The sequence below is a fragment of the Chelonoidis abingdonii genome, chromosome 5, assembly GCF_003597395.2.
Source record: "Chelonoidis abingdonii isolate Lonesome George chromosome 5, CheloAbing_2.0, whole genome shotgun sequence".
In the NCBI taxonomy this organism is placed as follows: domain Eukaryota; kingdom Metazoa; phylum Chordata; order Testudines; family Testudinidae; genus Chelonoidis; species Chelonoidis abingdonii.
Window position 1 is genome coordinate 20,376,932 of NC_133773.1, and position 17,430 is coordinate 20,394,361.

At 40.5% G+C, this 17,430-nt stretch overlaps 1 protein-coding gene across 12 annotated transcripts in view; it reads right to left on the reverse strand.

Annotated features, from left to right (window-relative positions):
- Positions 1 to 17,430, reverse strand: part of MAPK10 (mitogen-activated protein kinase 10) — a 260,373-nt gene that overhangs the window by 88,419 nt on the left and 154,524 nt on the right. For all 12 annotated transcript variants that reach the window (XM_032800211.2, XM_032800209.2, XM_075066125.1 and 9 more), the window contains one exon: positions 11,856 to 12,025. In XM_032800211.2, the coding sequence (XP_032656102.1) occupies positions 11,856 to 12,025 (170 nt within the window). The remainder of the gene's footprint in view (positions 1 to 11,855; positions 12,026 to 17,430) is intronic.

The following is a 17,430-nucleotide window of genomic DNA, read 5'->3' on the forward strand; positions in this document are numbered from 1 at the left end:
AAAAATATAGTTGTAATATAATTATAGCATAACTGAGATATGTTTTATGCAAGATGGGTCATGTGAGGTATCATTGAAAGGTTGTGATTTGCTGAATGTGATTATCCAATTTATATGCATGTATCATTTCTGTATCCGAACTTAGGAATATTGACTATGTAATGATTACAACTGTGTGTGTACTTGGGGAATGCCCATCAGACAGTAGGCAATCAGCCTGAATGGGCCATTAGGAAAGACAATGGGTCTTTGAAGTTCTGAACTCTCTTCTTCCTGGATTTCGTTCCTGGGGACATTAGAAATAAATCTTGTCTCATGGTTGCTTTAGCACTGCAAGGTCATGTGATGTCGTCACCTGGTGTGATGATGTCATGGAGTACCATCTTGGACACAGCTGGTATTTCTCCACTGGAAACAAAGGATTCTTGCCTTATGTAAATCCTATTTAAGGTTGGGAAGTGAGTTGATCAGAGCTCTTTTTCACTGCCTTCCCACCCAAGATGGAAGACTGCTGAGAACACCAGAAGAAACAAAGGAACTAAGCCAGGGAAAGGCAAGGGCTGAGTCCAGGTTGAGATAAGGGTCTAGGCTGTGAAGAGAAATAACTGGAACTCTGAGCTGAAGAAACTCCTCAGCCTGCCTAAAACAACATTTAGGGTGAGAAATTACTATTTGTAACCTGTTTCTTTAGTTTATTAAGTGTGTTTTTTTTATTTGCTCAGTAATCTGCTTTATTCTGTTTGCTATCTCCTATAATCACTTAAAATCTACCTTTTGTGGTTAATAAACTTGTTTTTGTTTATTCCAAAACCCAGTTTGTGCAATTCATAACTTGGGGAGAGGAAAGAGCTGTGCATATCTTTCTACACATTGGGGGGGACGATTTTTATGAGCTTATGCTATATAGATCTCTGTACAGTGAACGCAGGAGCACTAGGCATTCCCCTAGCTGAGTCCTCCCACAGAGAGCTGATTGCAGACTCTGTCATTCTACAGCTGGGTGTGTCCCTACCTGTCTGTGTGCTGGAAGAGGGCTTGAGAGCCTGACACAGCAACACAGAGTGGGGGGGACCCAGGTTAGTAGGACAGATGGGCTCAGTGGGACCCCAGCATATCTGGTGGCATCCCAGGAAGGGAAGTCTAACCCATCACACACATTTCCTGTGTTTGTTTAATTCAGGATGTATGGTCTCTGGGAGAAGGACAACTTCTTTTCATTTTCTGTAAAGCACTGTGCAAACTTATATATAAATATTGGATAATAAATAAGCAATACAGTAATGATATTGATAATGAAATTCAAGTGACAAAAGCCACATTTCCTTTTATGACTTACTAGTATTTATTTTTCCATTTCTGATTCAATAGCTTCTTTGTTTTGCTGTTTGTCTACTTCTCTGCTTCTCATCCTTGTTCCTTCCATATAACAACAGTCATTATTTTACTGTAGTAGAGACCCTGATGTGCTCAGCAGGAGCTGGCACTAGAATTCTAGCAAGAGGAAATAGAAGTTTGTGGAATGGTTAATCTAATGGCAAACAGAGAACAGCTATAACATTACCACTGACTCAGGAACATTCCCTTCATTGAGCTACAAAAAGAAAGAATATCAGTGTCATAAACAGATGGTTAAGGGTTAATGTCTCTTTTACCTGTAAAAGGTTAAGAAGCTCAGTGAACCTGGCTGACACCTGACCAGAGGACCAATGGGGGGGACAAGATACTTTCAAATCTTGGTGCAGAGAAGTCTTTGTTTGTGCTGTTTGTTTTGTTTTGTTCGCTCTTGCTAAGAGGAACCAGACGTGCACCCCAAGTTTCTCCAATCTTTCTGAAACAGTCTCTTATGTTCAAAATAGTAAGTACTAGCTAGAAAAGGTGGATTAGTCTTATGTTTGTTTTCTTAACTTGTGAATGTGTATTTTGCTGGAAGTATTTTTACCTCTGTTTGCTGTAACTTGAATTTCAGACTAAGGGGGGGGGGAAGTCCCTCTAGTCTATACGAGCTGAATACCCTGTAAACATTGTCCATCCTAATTTTACAGAGATAATTTTTACTTTTTCTTTCTTTAATTAAAAGCTTTCTTTTTTAAGAACCTGACTGATTTTCTTTTTCCTTGTTTAAGACCCAAAGGGATTGGGTCTGAACTCACCAGGGATTGGTGGGGGGAAAGGAGGAGGGGAAGGTTAATTCCTCTCTGTTTTAAGATCCAAGGAGTTTGGATCAGTGTAGCCTCTCTGGGGAAAGTCTGGGAGGGGGAAAAGAGGGGGGATGGTTTATTTCTCCTTGTTTTAAGACGCAAGGGGTTTGGATCTTGGGTTCCCCAGGGAAGGTTTTGGGGGAACAGAAAGTGTGCCAAACACTATATTTTGTCTGCTGGCGGCACTATCAGATCTAAGCTAGGAATTAAGCTTAGAAGGGTACATGCAGGTCCCCACTTTTAGGACGCTAAAGTTCAAAGTGGGAAAGATACCTTGACAATCCGATATAGCCAAAGCTGTGAATTCCCGCTCAATTCCAAAAAAAAATCTACATTTACTGCTTATGTATTAGACAATTAACATGACTTATTTCAGGAAAGGTATTTGAATGTTATTTTGACAGAAGACCGTGTTCACATTATCTACCTTTTAGAGCAGGAAATTAGAGAGAGAGGCAAGGGGAGGGGGTGTAATAGTGTCTGTCGGGGGGGAGGGGAGAGATTGAGAGAGTGATTCCTGCTAGTAATATACAGAATAATAGTAGTGATTTGTGTGGAAACTTCTCATGCCAACAGCATTTGGATCTGTCAGAAGACAGAATGTGATTATTGTAAATATGAGTGGGCAGACAGACTGTGATGCAAAAGCAAGAGTAGGTAATCATCGGAAGAAACCTGTGTGGTATGAGGTCATCACTGAGAGTGTTGAAAAGGAGAGCACTGGCCCCTTTCCACAGGCCTGCTTTAGCTTAGCTTAGGGTGAAATCCTGAATCCATCAAAAACCATAGCAAAACTCTTGTTGATTTCAACAGGGCCAGGATTTCACCCTGGGATGCAGGGGCAAGTTTGAATTCAATCGGGAAATCATTGAGATTTGTAGACAACAGTCAGACTTGAACCCAGCCTTTTCTCGAACCCAAACTTGCCTGCTACTCAACTATAATAGAAAACAATGGCAACCTCAGAAAGGAGGAGAATCAAAGGATCATTTAAAAATCCTTTGAGATGAACAGATGTGAGAAATGAGAGGGCACCAAGGAAAGAGCAGGGAGCTGTGGAGATCAATGCAAGCTAGATAGGCCTTGTATACACATAGAGGTTGAACTGATTTAACTAAATCATCTTGGAAACTGACTTAATTAAATCTATCTTAATTAGATTAAAACTCTCTAATCTGGACACTCTTAAAGCAGCCTGAGAATACCTTACACTGATATAGCTTGTCAGTAAGGAATCAATTTAAGCTAAATCAAAATATGACAGCCTTAAACTAATGTAAATGTCCATACAAGGGGGTTGTAGCAATTTAATTAGTTTCTAAACCAAGTTAGTTAAATTGTATGTTTTAGATAAGGCCTCAACAAGGAAATGGGAGCACACTGGTGCCTACAATAGCTATTACAATGGTGGGAGCCCTTATCATTTCCTTATAAAGAGAGAAATAGAATGTGAAAACACCAGAGATCAAACACCCAGAGAGGGCATGTTACACTGTAGAAGGTTTTATTACATCTTGTCATGGTTTCAGAATCTGAATTCTCTCTCAGATTCCTGTGTATTAACAAAGGAATATGAAATATGAGAAGATAAACTTGAAATATGTAGCAGCTTCCTTCGTACCAGAAGCCTCTCAGGTGATAAAGGGGCATTATAAAAATCTGCAGAATCATTTTTGTCAAATAATTACGTCAGTCCATTTATTTATTGCTTTAAACTTTAAAGCAAAAAAAAAGATACTGACAATAACTCTTGCTCAAACTTCATATATTTCAAGTCCCTATTTAATTTAAAAAATGTGTCTTCATCCTGTCTCAGGTGTCTCCAGGCACTCTGGGTAGATACACATTAACGTTTTCAGCCTTCTTTTCTCCACTATTTCAAGATATTATTAAAGTGAAGAAGTTACAAGAAGCAAAGCAGAGGTAGAATATAAGTCCTTCACCCTTATGCAGACCTCCCAGCCCATTCTGGAGCTTCCTTTCCTCTCCACTTTGCACAAGAGCTTAACATTGTGGCAACACACCCTTTAAGTAAACAGGGCTGAAGGTAGCTCCCCCTGGAATCCAGCCAAGCCATTGGAGGGAGAACAATCCCAGGACATTCTTTCCCCTTCTCCCACCCTAGTGGCTGAGCAAATAGGCTGCAATGATCACATCTTAAAAAAGATTTTCTGCCCTGTCCAGTCAAACACTGTTATACAAACATTCCTTAAAGACTCAGGGCCAAATCCTGAATATTTGTGATCCCTAATGAAGTTAGCAGCAGTAGTGGTGCTTAGCATCTCAGGATACAGCTGTCAGCAATCCAGATTCCAAATGTGTTTATGAAATTTGACATTGTTTCCTTGGGAAACCGATCACAGATACAACAACGGAAAGACAGATTTACTGTTCCAGATGTAGATCACAGGGTAATCATTTCATCTGGCAAGAGCTAAATGAAAACATGCAATTAAATATGGAAGAGATTGTTTAGCGTAAGTAGTTAGCACATATTATAAGGGACCATTCAAAGAAAAATGGCCTGTTAAACCAATTAAACCAAGTCAAACCATGGAAACAGTGATGGGTACTCAGTTGGCTCCCCAATATGCCAACCTCTTCATGGGCCAACGTTGAAGAAAAATTTCTGAACAAATGCACCACAAAAACCAATGATATACCTGAGATACATCCAGGATATTTTCATCGTCTGGATAGATGGTTTAAATTGCTTCATAGGTTTCCACCACTACTTCAACCACCACCACCCATCCTTTAAACTATCTCTGGAACACTCTCACACTAGCATCAACTCCCTGGACACCATGATCAGCTTCATCAACGGAACTCTCCAGACAACCGTATACAAGAAACCCATGGATCACCATGCCTACCTTCATAGATCCAGTAACCATCCCAAACACACCAAGAAAACTTATCTACAGCCAGGCACTCAGGTACCACAGAAAATTCTCCAAGGAGAAAGTCCGGAATATATACCTTAACACACTCAAAACTACCTTCAAACAAGAACTCTCCCCCAAAAAAGTAGATCATGTCATGGAACAGGCCACCTAAATACCTCAAAAAAACCTTCTTCAACACAGGACTAAAACCCCCTCTGACACAGACCCCTAGTTGTCACCTACCACCTCACTCTGGAACCCATATGGTATCTGTGGTAATAGCCTCCTGTCCCAGATCTGGACTTTAGCGTCCAAAATCTGGTCCTGTCCCAAACCTGGACTTTTGCGTCCAAAATCTGGGGGCTTACCTGAAACTCCCCCAAGCCAGACATACCAAGCATCGGATACTTCTCTCGCGCGCTGCCCACCAAACTAGGCTATTGGGGGTCTTAGTTGCCCCTGAGTCACACCCACTTCCCTGGAGGGACCCCCAGACACCCGAGTCCCTGGGTCTCCCTCTCTTCTCTCCCAGCTTCCCCCCCCCTCTTCTGTCGCGTTTAGCGGTGCTTTGCAAGGACTAGACTCTCACTCTTTTGAATAGCAACCAGCGAGGCAATCTAGCGTCCCGGGCTATGCATCACAGCTTAATTCACAGCTAACACAAAGGACAATATTCCCCCTCCCTGATCTCGTAGCACGTACATTGAGAAAAACCTGTCAACCACTAAGGAGAACGAGATGATGTTCTTTTTCTCTATTCTCTCGTAGCCTGCTCTTTCCCTGGAAACAACAATTAGGAAAATATAGCCTCACAGGCTGGCTTTTCCTTCCACTTTGCCGTCCCTAGGTAAAAGAAACTTCACAAGTTTTTAAAAGAAAAGTTTATATTAAAAAAAGGAAATATAAAATAATTCTTGGCATTAAGAACTCAATACAGGCTATTGCTTATAAGAAAATATGAGAGAAACAGTCTGATTTAAGATAGCCCAAATTAAAACCAGTCCAACAAATCAACATCATGTGAATACAACACAAAGCTCATCATAGCCCGACTCTCTTTGTTGTGTTTCACTTATGTACTTCAGTGTTTAGAACGAAACTTTAGATAAGATGGCTCTCGTTTAGGAGGAAAACCATTGTTTACTCACAGGCCGACCTGAAAACAAAAAAAGGACACAGCAATCCAAATCCGCTGTACATACAACACAAAGCTCTCAATAGCCGGTGAATTGACATTTGCTTTTCCCCACCTATTCTGTTTTTCCAGACTCTTTAGATAGAAGTTAGTTTGACATTGATACAGAGAGAGTAGAAGGAAACTTGTTTACTCATAGCCGAGAAAACAAAAAAGACCCCGAGTATACAAATTCCCGCCCCTGACTTTTAAACAATCCAGTTCTCTGATTGGTCCTCTGGTCAGGTGTTTGGTTACCCTTTCCAGGTAAAAGAAACTTAACCCTTGCCTTACCTATCTACTTATGACAGTATCAACAAACAGCTACAACCCATATTCAGTGAGGACCCCATCCTGAAATAAGTCTTCCCTGAACCCTCATTTATGGCCTTCAAACAACCCCCTGAACCTCCCCAACCTCTCCAGGCTCATGATCAGAAGCAAGCTTCCCATAGGCCAAGATACTGTAACTCAAAGCAACACCAGACCCTATTAGCAGGGCCGGCTTTAGGATATGCGGGGCCCAATTTGAACAGTTTTGACGGGGCCCCGGCAGAGATGACTAAAAAAAAAAACCCACATGTAAAAAAACACGTGGGGCTTGTACTCATCAGGAGGTGCTCTGATTCTTTGGCGGCACTTCGGCGGTGGGTCCTTCACTCGCTTCAGGTCTTCAGCGGCACTGAAGGACCCGCTGCCGAAGACCCAGAGCAAGCAAAGGACCCGCCACCGAAGTGCTGCTGAAGACCTGAAGCGCTGCCAGATGAGTAAAAATTAAAAAGACGCCTCTAGCCAGGGAAAGGATTCTCACTGGGCGCGGGGCCCTCTTAGGCGTGGGGCCTGATTCGGGGGAATTGGTGGAATTGGCCTAAAGCTGGCCCTGCCTGCCAGAACAACAGATGCAAAACCTGCAGACATAACTCCACTGCTACAACACCCCCCACAACACACCTTTCAAGATCCAGGGGTCCTACAAATGCCTATCATAACACGTGGCGTACCTCATCCAGTTCACTAAATATCTCAACAACAATTATGTGGATGAAACCAGAGAATCACTATGCTCTCGAATTAACTCATACAGGAAAATGATCAATGTGATGATGGGCATTCCTTTCCCAGACCTGAAGAAGAGCTCTCTGTGCCTCTAAAAGCTTCTCTCTCTCACCAACAGAAGTTGATCCAATAAAAAAATATTACCTCACCCACCTTTTCTCCATAATAAAAACTGGCATTTACTGTATATATTCTGCCTTTCTTCCAAAATACCTTACAGATTGAGTTCTGCAAAGGGACCACTTCAACCACTACTGAAATGCAGCAATTTTTGGGGTAGAAGGTGTAGGCACATAGAAACATAACTAATAGTTTAGGACAGAAAATTAAGACTAGAAGCCATTCTAAAGAATACAAACTAGAGAAAAAAATTGTAGGTAGACAGAATGATTGCCACTATGAGTTTAGCCCAGTGGAATTTTGCCCACAAAAAGATTGCAAGATTTGGTTCTACAGGACTACATAACTGGAATGGAATTGCCATCTCATAGGCACATTTGCTCAGTTCTGAGTCACATGAAAGAATGCCACTGACTAAATTATCAACACGCTTCCTGCAATTTTGGGAAAATTGCATTCCAAATTCTAACAAGAACTGAGATACTTGATCATCTGAGACTTGCGAATGCAGCACAAAGTGCTAGGGGTACAAATCGGTGTACATTTTAAAAATTCCTCTGAGTAGGTTGTGTCACTCTGTGCTTTTGTTTTCTTAGGCTGTTATTCTGCAGCTATTAGTTTCAAATCTGAAATAACTGATTACACATGGTGTAAAATGACAGTTTAGTATTTTTGTTCAGAAAGACATGTTTTCTCTCTTCTTCTTCCCGTGAAAGCTAGTGTTAGATCCTTGGGGCCAGATATTCAGGTTAACTTCAATGGAGGTATGCCAAATGACACCAGGTGAGGACCTACTTCTCTCTACACAAATACCGAAGCAGAGGACGATAACTTTTCCTTAGGCTGTTGCATAAAGTCAATGAAAACAACATTACCTTAATGGGAAGCCACACAGCTTCTAACAGCTCCTACACACCACTTCTCAGTTAGATGAGTGAAAGGTAAGCCTATGATATTCTTTTGTATACTAGCTACAAGCCACAGAGGATCTTCTCTTCTCTGTCTGATCTCTGCTATTCCACACCCCTAATGGAGGGGAAATTGTCTGCTGCAGATACTCAGGCTATGTACATAAATTATTGTTTATGATTTATAGTGCAGTTGAGTCTAGAAGTCTCAGTCATAGACCAGAAACCCATTGCCCTAGATGCTGTAGAAATAGAACAAAGGGACAATCCTCCCTGTAAGCACTTAAGTGTCCTCTGCAGACTGAAGAATCTAGCCCATATACTCCCCAGCAATGCCACAGCTCATAAGCTCTATGTGATCACTGAGTTAATACAACAAAATGTTTCAATATTGCCAGTGGTATTATTATGTACACATGCACCACTAGAGGATGTACAGATCCCCCTACACAAACAAACATACGCTGCCATTTAATCAACTGATTACATACATGGCAGGGACAAGGAGTAAACCCCTGCTCATAAACAAGTGTTCTGCTTGTGCACTTACAATAACCTCCACATGAACTCAGACTAGCAGAAACACATATGGAATGAAAAAAGAAGGAATTAACTTCAGGGTAACAAGATAATATCGAACCGAACATGTTTATAATCAACACATCTCAATAGGGCATTTGTCTTGAAACATTTATAATTGTTCCACATGGATGCAATGGGGGTTAAAAAACTTCATATGGTAGGGTCTCTGTCTTTTTTTAAACAAAGTTTTGAGAGATTACCCTTCCTTTAAGGATTTTACTTCTTTATTTCAATACTTCCATTCTGAGAATGTGTCTTCGTGTTGGACTTATTGCTCTGGGAATAATGAAGTAAGACCATGTTTATCTTAATTTCTCTTCGTGCAGAACTCCCTATTTTTCTGCGGTTGGATCATATTCCCTCACATGAATCATTTTGCATTGAAAATCTCTTGTTTGTGTTAATTTTTATTTATAGGGATGAGTAAGAAAGATCTCAATACGTTGTCGCTCTCATACACTGATGGGAGTTTGACTTGACATTACCACCAGTGCTATACCACATATTACTCTTTATGGTCCAGCACGTAGGTCTTGCAAAAACCTAAGTACTTAGTTGCACTAAATCTTCTTCCTCTTCTATGGCTATTCTAGGAAGAAAAGGCTTGGGCAACCTTTATCCTACCAGGAGCCATACAGAATTGTGATCAAATCTTCCACTGAGTGCCAGGTGTGGGGCCTGGCTGATTTACCAGGCAGTGCTCTTGAGCCCCAATAGGGCATGAATAGGTGGCTTGTGTGTGTAGCCTGTAAACTCCTAGCACCTCACAGTATATGAAAGTAGATAACAGGAATAATGTACACTGCTCTTCTTTTAGTCCAGCCATAAGGATCACTGCTGAGTGTACTGCACCTGGGTCCCCATCCCTAAGCCAGCATGCAAATATCTAGACTAGACAGAATGGCTCAGGAATAATCTGATCCACTACTAAATATCCAGTCCTCCTAACACCTAAGCACTTCTGGCAACAAGAGCTAAAATTCAGCCCACAAAATATCTGAATTTTCTTGAGCAACAAATAAGCAGATATAATATATTCATACTCACTGGAATTAAAAAGATAACATAACATAGGTCTTCCCAGTTATTTACATAGAGACTCCATCAGCATTTCTCTCACCTAAAGAGCAAGATGAGCTTGGCAAGAAATCTTCTTTACCAGAGCCAGCTGTCACCATTACTTTTGAGGCTCAATGCCATTCACGTGATGCCAAGTTTGATCATCTTTCAGAGAAAATAGGCACAGGTGAGGATGAAGAAAAGCAGCTGTTCCCTATCTCTTGGCACAAAAACAGCACTTTGTAAATAAATCACTTCATCCCACCCTACCAATGATTCATCTTTCTTTGCACCTATCAGTTCGTCGATATCCTTCTGGTAAACTAGAGCCTGAAACTCAACACAAAATATTTCAGGTTCTATATAGAAATGAATCTTATCTTCCTAATCCATGATGTGATATCTTTGCATCTGCAGCCAAAACTACGGTGGTCTTTTTGCAGCCTTACTCCATTATTCATTTATTCCAGGGAATTTGTATTATCTTACACTTTGTTTTTTGGGTGGTATTTGGGATTCTTTTGTTTGTTTGCGGGATTTTTTTGCTTAAGGCATTCAGATTTTTGGCCTGTCAAATCTCAGTATGAAATATGAATATCACAGGATGGTATTGATTTTATTTAGATGCCTTTAGCTTTATCTGTTCTTTGTTGCTCATAATTGAACTTCACAGCAAATCAGTTAAGGATAGGCATAGGAAAATTTCATTTGAGAATAAGAAGGAGTTTCACAGCAATATAGAGTGCAAAGCAGAAAGCTTAATGCTAGGTAGTCAAGGAGAAACATCCTCATAAAACAAACAAAAGCACTTAATACATACGTTCTATTTCTTTCTAAAGTCTGATTGTAAACAAAATTGGAAAAAAATGTATAAAAATTATAAATAAATACTCAATTTAATGCCATGAAGCAGATTTGAAATTACAGAGTTTGGTCAGTGGAAGTGGCACAAGTTCTGTAAGTGATGCAGACTTGGAAGGGGTTGAAGGTACAGATGCCATGGTTCACTGCTAATTTTTAGCTTCCATTCTAGGCAGTCTATGGAATTGCACTTGCCTTTGTGTTAGAGAAAGTTAGTGCTTCTCTCATTCTATATCATGGTAAGGTAGCATTACATTAAATTCACAATACTGCAGTGTTAGAGAAGACAGACAGAAAAGGAGATCTGTGATAAAATAGTTGGGGGAACAAGGACTACGTGCTGTCTAAAATAAATATGTTGAGTACCACTGGACAGAGGTTCACACTATAAACCACTGGTAAGCAAAAGGAAAGGATCATCTCTAAAACTGCAGAAACATATGTAAAAGAAAATGTCACATAAGCTTTAAATGTGATTATTTAAATGATTATTTACTCTATTAACCGTGTATATTACATAGTATCAGCTATTACATTTCTGTCATTCATTTGGATTATTTATACATTGCATTGAAATGTCACTTAAAATAAAGAAAAACATTATCTGTCATGTAGATATGTGAAAGCTTCAAGATGCCTATGGGATGTGACTTGTTTCTAAACAGGTCTCCATGACTTTTATTACGCCAGGAGTAGAAATTACAGGGTCTGTTTGATATATAGTTTGCACTTCTGCTGCAAATAAGGGCTATAGTTGTCAATTACTGTAAGATCTGTCTCCCACTTTCTTGCTAGTTAATACTTGGTATGTGGAGAAACAAACCCAATGCTATCTTTGAAAACAGCAAGAACATTTATTAGCAGAACTAGGCTCTTTTTATCTAGGGATGCCTGCTGCTTAACTGTTATTTTTACAATCTTAGACAATGTTTGGAGCTAGCAAACTACAGAAAATGCAGAAGGCATATCCTATTTAAAAGCATAAATAAAAGAAACTGAAGAGACTTACCAAACTATTCCCTGAGCCCCAGAACCAATCGGTTTTAAGTTCTGGTAGCGCTTGAGAACGGTGAAAGTCGAATCACCTACTTCCACGCTGTAGAACTGGTTGTCCACTTTGCTTTTGCTCATGTTGTAATGTTTGGCAATATATGACACATCCACTTGTTTCCCAAATCCCTGTCATGGAGATGAGGAGTTGACAAAAAGACAAAACCAAGACCAGTAAACCATCAGCATAACAATGAAACAGAGCCTAGTTTTCAAATATGTATTCTTGTCATTTTATGCTCATTGTCAGAGACTTGTACACTGTCATGATTTCTCAAAGGCTTTCAAATACAACAGTAAAAACTCTCCTTCACCTAGGAAACTTCCATTGCAAAGTCACGAAGCCTCCTCTAGCCAGTGTTTGTAGAACAGAAATTCCCAGCCATTGGTATATGCATGCCATTACTGGTACTTCACGCCTTTTGCAGGAAGGTTCTATATGGTGCTCTCAAAGTGTTTTGGTCTGACTTTCCTCTCATACTGCAATAAACCAGGAGTAGCTGAGAACTCCTTTAACATCAGTGGACTTACATCAGTGTAAAATGGCGCAAATGACATAGGAATTGAGCTCTTAAGTTTTGTAAACTGTAGCAATTGCCTGAAAAAATAAAGGGAGTGGTGCTACTACTGCAGAGCATCAGGGCAAAGCCACAAATCATTTCAGATAAGCACAAAAACAAGCCAAGGTTATAGGACTGATCCTGCCTGAGAGATTCTGAGCAGTTCCCATTGAGCATGGCAGTGCACTGCCGTTCTTTGGTTTAGACCCTTTTCCCCTTGTCTCAACTGCACTAAGTGAAAAATATTAGTAGACATTCTGCCAAGGAAGAGGATTCTGGAACTATGACTGAATTTTAAAATGATAGGGCAAATCTTAGACACTTATCAATTTTAGCTCCATCCTTTCTCAAACAAAAGTTTCACTGAAATAAAACTGAACCAGAGTAAAAGCAGAGCGAGCATGTCAGGATTTGGTCCTGCAACAACAACAGGTAACTTTCAGAGGCTGGGGTACAAAAGCCTCTGAAAAGTGATACAAAGTATTCTATCATAAATACACGAACATCTCCATGTATACCTAAGAACAGTAGCAAATACCAGCCAGTTTTATATCCCTAGTGGTCAGTATGAAAATAGGAGGGTAATCTGATATGGATTTATAAGACACCTCCAATCATATAATGACGTCTTCTGACATCCTCGGCAAATGCCACCTTCTTGACCCTTTGATGATTTGAGCATTATATATTTATTTTTCATTTTATCACTCCAGCATATAAATCTTTCAACTGAAAAAACCAAGAACTCTTAAAGCACATGATTAAAACTCGGTATATCCCTGGATTTTTCATACACTGAATGCAAGACCCCAGCTAAGTGTTGTGTCCTGGACTCTATATTTTGTATTTTATACACTACAATAAAAACTCCAGATTTGAAAAAATGTGAAATACAGGTTCATATAGCTATCAATAATTTTAATTCCGTTTCCCCTGTATTAATTAGTAAATGATCTGGGTGATTCTCCCCCCCCCCACCCAAAAAAAAATCACAGGGACCAATCTCATCAGCTTCTGAGCAAATAGTCAATTGGGGATTAAAATCACAGCAAAAAAAGTTAGTAAAGTTAGGCCTCACCTTGCAAGTTCTTATGCACCTTTAATGCTCATTGACTTCAATGGGAACCAAAGGTGCTCCATATCTTGCAGGATGGAGGGTTAGGCAGCTGATAGTACTGCGGCGGGGCAAACCTTTTGGCCTGATGGCCACATCAGGTTTTGTAAATTGTATGGAGGGCCGGTTGGGGTAGTGGGTCGTTCCTCCCCCCCCGGAATCCTGCCCCATCCAACCCCTCCTGTTCCCTGACAGCCCCTCTGAGACCCCTACCCCAACCCCATCCACACACCCCCACTCCCTGTCCCCTGCCTGCCCCTGGACCCCCACCACCCCATCCAACCTCTCCTCTCATTCCTGACGGCCCCCCTGGGACCTCTGCCCCATCCAACCCCCCCTTCTCCCTGTCCCCTGACTGCCCACTGCCTCCCTATCCAATCCCCCCTCCTTCCTGACTGCCCCCTGGAACTCCTGCCCCCATTCAACCCACTGTTTCCCCCCAACCACTACCCACACTCCCGCCCACTGACCAACACCCTGAACTCCCTCTATCCAACCCCCCGCCTCCCGCTTCCTGGAGCAGCAGTGGCTGGTGGTGCTGCAGCCATGCCACCCAGCTTGAGCCAGCCACATCTCCGCTGGCACCACGCAGCTCAGAGCACTGAGTCAGGCCAGGCTCTGCGGTTGCACTGCCCCAGGAGCTCGCAGCCCCGCCACCCAGAGCGCCGCAGGGGAGGAGGGACAGCAGGGGCGGGGCCAGGGGCAAGCCTCCTGGGCCAGGAGCTCGGGGGCCGAGCAGGACGGTCCCGTAGGCCAGATGTGGCCCACGGACCGTAGTTTGCCCACCCCTGTGATAGTACATGCGTGGAAGTCTAAGAAAGTTTCTCTATTGCCTTCAATGTGCATAGGAACCAGCCCCAGGTCTGTCTCTTCCACTGACTATCCACTACCCTCCCTCGTTGCCCATCATTAATTCATTTAAATCCATCTTTAGTTAGAGAAATCCTTTTCACTTATTCTATTACTAAAAACAATAGATCGTAATATATTCTGTTACATAAGCAAAATTTTGCTGTCACAATCAACCGTGAGACATGGCCATAGAATTCAAAGAGTGTGATTTTGATGGGTTGGGGCAAGGAGAATAGTTCATTGGGTGGATTATTTTATTTGCTTGTTTGTTTTTAAATGATGTAATGCCAATACTCCATAAAGTGAGCATTAAATTTCAAAAACTGACCTTGTCAAGATCATCTCTTCTTGGTTTTGCCTTAGAATTCTTAATATTTTGTCAACTTTCTCATGAGAATGACCACTCCACTGGATAGCACTGTTTAATTATAACTAGCTCATTTAGATAATTTGTTTGAAACATTTGATTAACATGGCTGTTCAATTCAGGCAGTAAACTTCATTTTCAGAGAAGCAATTAAAATATTACAGTTCGTTATGAGCCCGACAGTGCAAGGAATTTTTTTTTTTTTGGAAACACACAAAAAATAAGTTTTATGGACACTGACAGAGTGCCAAATTCAAGCTTCAAGACAAAGTCCTGAATGACTCAAAAATATGTTTGAAAAAACAGAAGAATTACACTGTGAAAGTTAAGCCTTGAACCATCTTTCATTTTCTGCAGAGAAATAGTCACATAATTTGCTCAGTCTGGCACATCAGAACTGGAAGTGGAAGGCAAGTACCTCTAAGTAGTTAATGGAATAAAATACATTGCAATCTGTTTATCATTTTCTGTACAGTGAGGACAAAGTTCACATTGCGAGTCTCCTACTCTCAACCCAGCATTCATTATTGCACCAGAATATTAGTCAGATTCTTAAATGCTAAAAATAGATTTATAAAGAAGGTGAGAAGGTTTTGGTTTGGTTTGGGCAATCTAATGACACCAACTATTGTTCTCACGTTCACTGATGACATGATGCTACATAGGTGGATATCCAGGGCGGGGGAAAGACATTGATGCAAGATTCATTACGAGAAAGTTAAAAAAAATCAAATATTTAGAGTTTAAGGGTCAAATACTGTGTTGACATGCATCCCATGCAATTCCTTTTATAAGTCAGTGCAAAATTAATCTTCATCAGTGTTCACTGCAGGCCTAAGCAGACTCACAAAAATAGTGAACAGCCTAGTCAGAAAGTGTGTCATTCGCTCACACTCATACAGTCTCTCAAAATACTGGCAATAAATTTAATTAGTCCATGACAGGTTGCCAACCAAAAAAATTAGAGAACTTACTATGGGGGTGCATGGGCAAATCATGATTAATACCTAGTGATTTTTTACCATGAAGCAGAGTTGCTTTCATATCTTATCAAAATACATTTCATTTAAAAATGAATTAAAATTATCCTGAGCCAAAATTCTCATTTGAGCTATTTCTTTCACAGCAGTCCTCAGAATTGGATTTACTTGGGATTTAAGCAATTCGTAGAATTTATGTGGGCCTTCTATAGAGGAATAAGTGTCACCGATGTCAACAAGGCTTTTGGTGAAGCTGAAATACCGGTAAGTTTGCAGCGAATCTGGGCCATGTTATAGTTTTGGTGTTCCAAACTAATTGTACAATTCAGGTGCCACAAAACTAAATTAAAAAGTATTCCTTCCTTCCCCTTTGAACGAAAGCCACTTTAGTTTCACACATTTCTGTCACTCACTATTAGATCTAGATGATTACTGCCAAACAATACAAAAAATGCCTGGATAATTGCTTGGATTTTAATATGAATTCAATTTGGGTATGCTTGTGCTTGCTTGTTACATACATTTGTGTGATTAAGTTTTACTGCATGAGCATTCATGGGGACTGAATTTTCAACTTGCATGTGTAAACATTTGCACAGCATTTTCTTTTTCCAATCAACTTCTGAAAACTTATTCAATTTTGGAAAAGTTAATGAGTACTACAAGAAAAAACCCTAATCATCATTCATTTTATTGAACTAAGTGACAAAAGGGGGTGGATATGAACAGAGGAAAAACAACAGTTTCAAAAATTCAAACTTTACTGAAAAAATATTTTGTTTTTTTTATTTATTTGCAAACTTTTTTCTTCATTTTTTGATCAGCTCTAGACTTCAGAGCTCTCGAGATTTACACCAGCGGAGGATATGGCTCATTTTGTGTGGCAAGGGAAGAGATACAACTAAAATTTGTTTAATGCCAAAACCATGGAAATAGAGCTGTGAAGACTCTGTCAATGGAAGGGTTGGAGAATGAACTTGCTTCGGGCATTGCTAAATCCTAGCACATTAGAAAACACATTATAGGCTCTTATGGAATAATAAAATGAAAAAAATCTGATAAAACACAAGCAGCACTTTTTACTCATATCCCATGATTGGCAATCCTTATATATTACAAATACTTATGGATCAATATCTTAAATATGTCTTTAAAAGTATTTTATACCTCCTTCACCATGCTAGGCTCAGAATTTCCCCCTCTGGCGATGAGGGGAAGGAGCGCAGAATGACCTGGAGTAAATCGGTACCACTCCAGAGCGTTTGTATTCCTCACTCAGGTTTTATTTTCCAGTATTTACAAGGTGGGCCTGAGGGTAGTCCTAACTAGTACTCTTCGGTCAAAAAAACATCAACAACAAAAAATTGCAACACAATAATGGAAAATCTTTTCCTGCCCCTCTCTGGGGCGTTATCCTATTATGCTGACCTCTGGATGCCAGTCTTTCCCCAGAGTCCCTCCTTCCTTCTCTCATGAGAAGAAGGGTTTTTCAAAGGTCAGAGGATTAATTGGATTCAAGTGTCCCTAGTTGATCTAAGGTAACCCCTTTTCAAGTCATAGGAACTTTAGCATTCTAGGGCTACTACACTTACCTTCCACCACTCTCTGGATGCTGTCTGGACTGAAGGTGTCACAGTATATATATATATATATATATATAT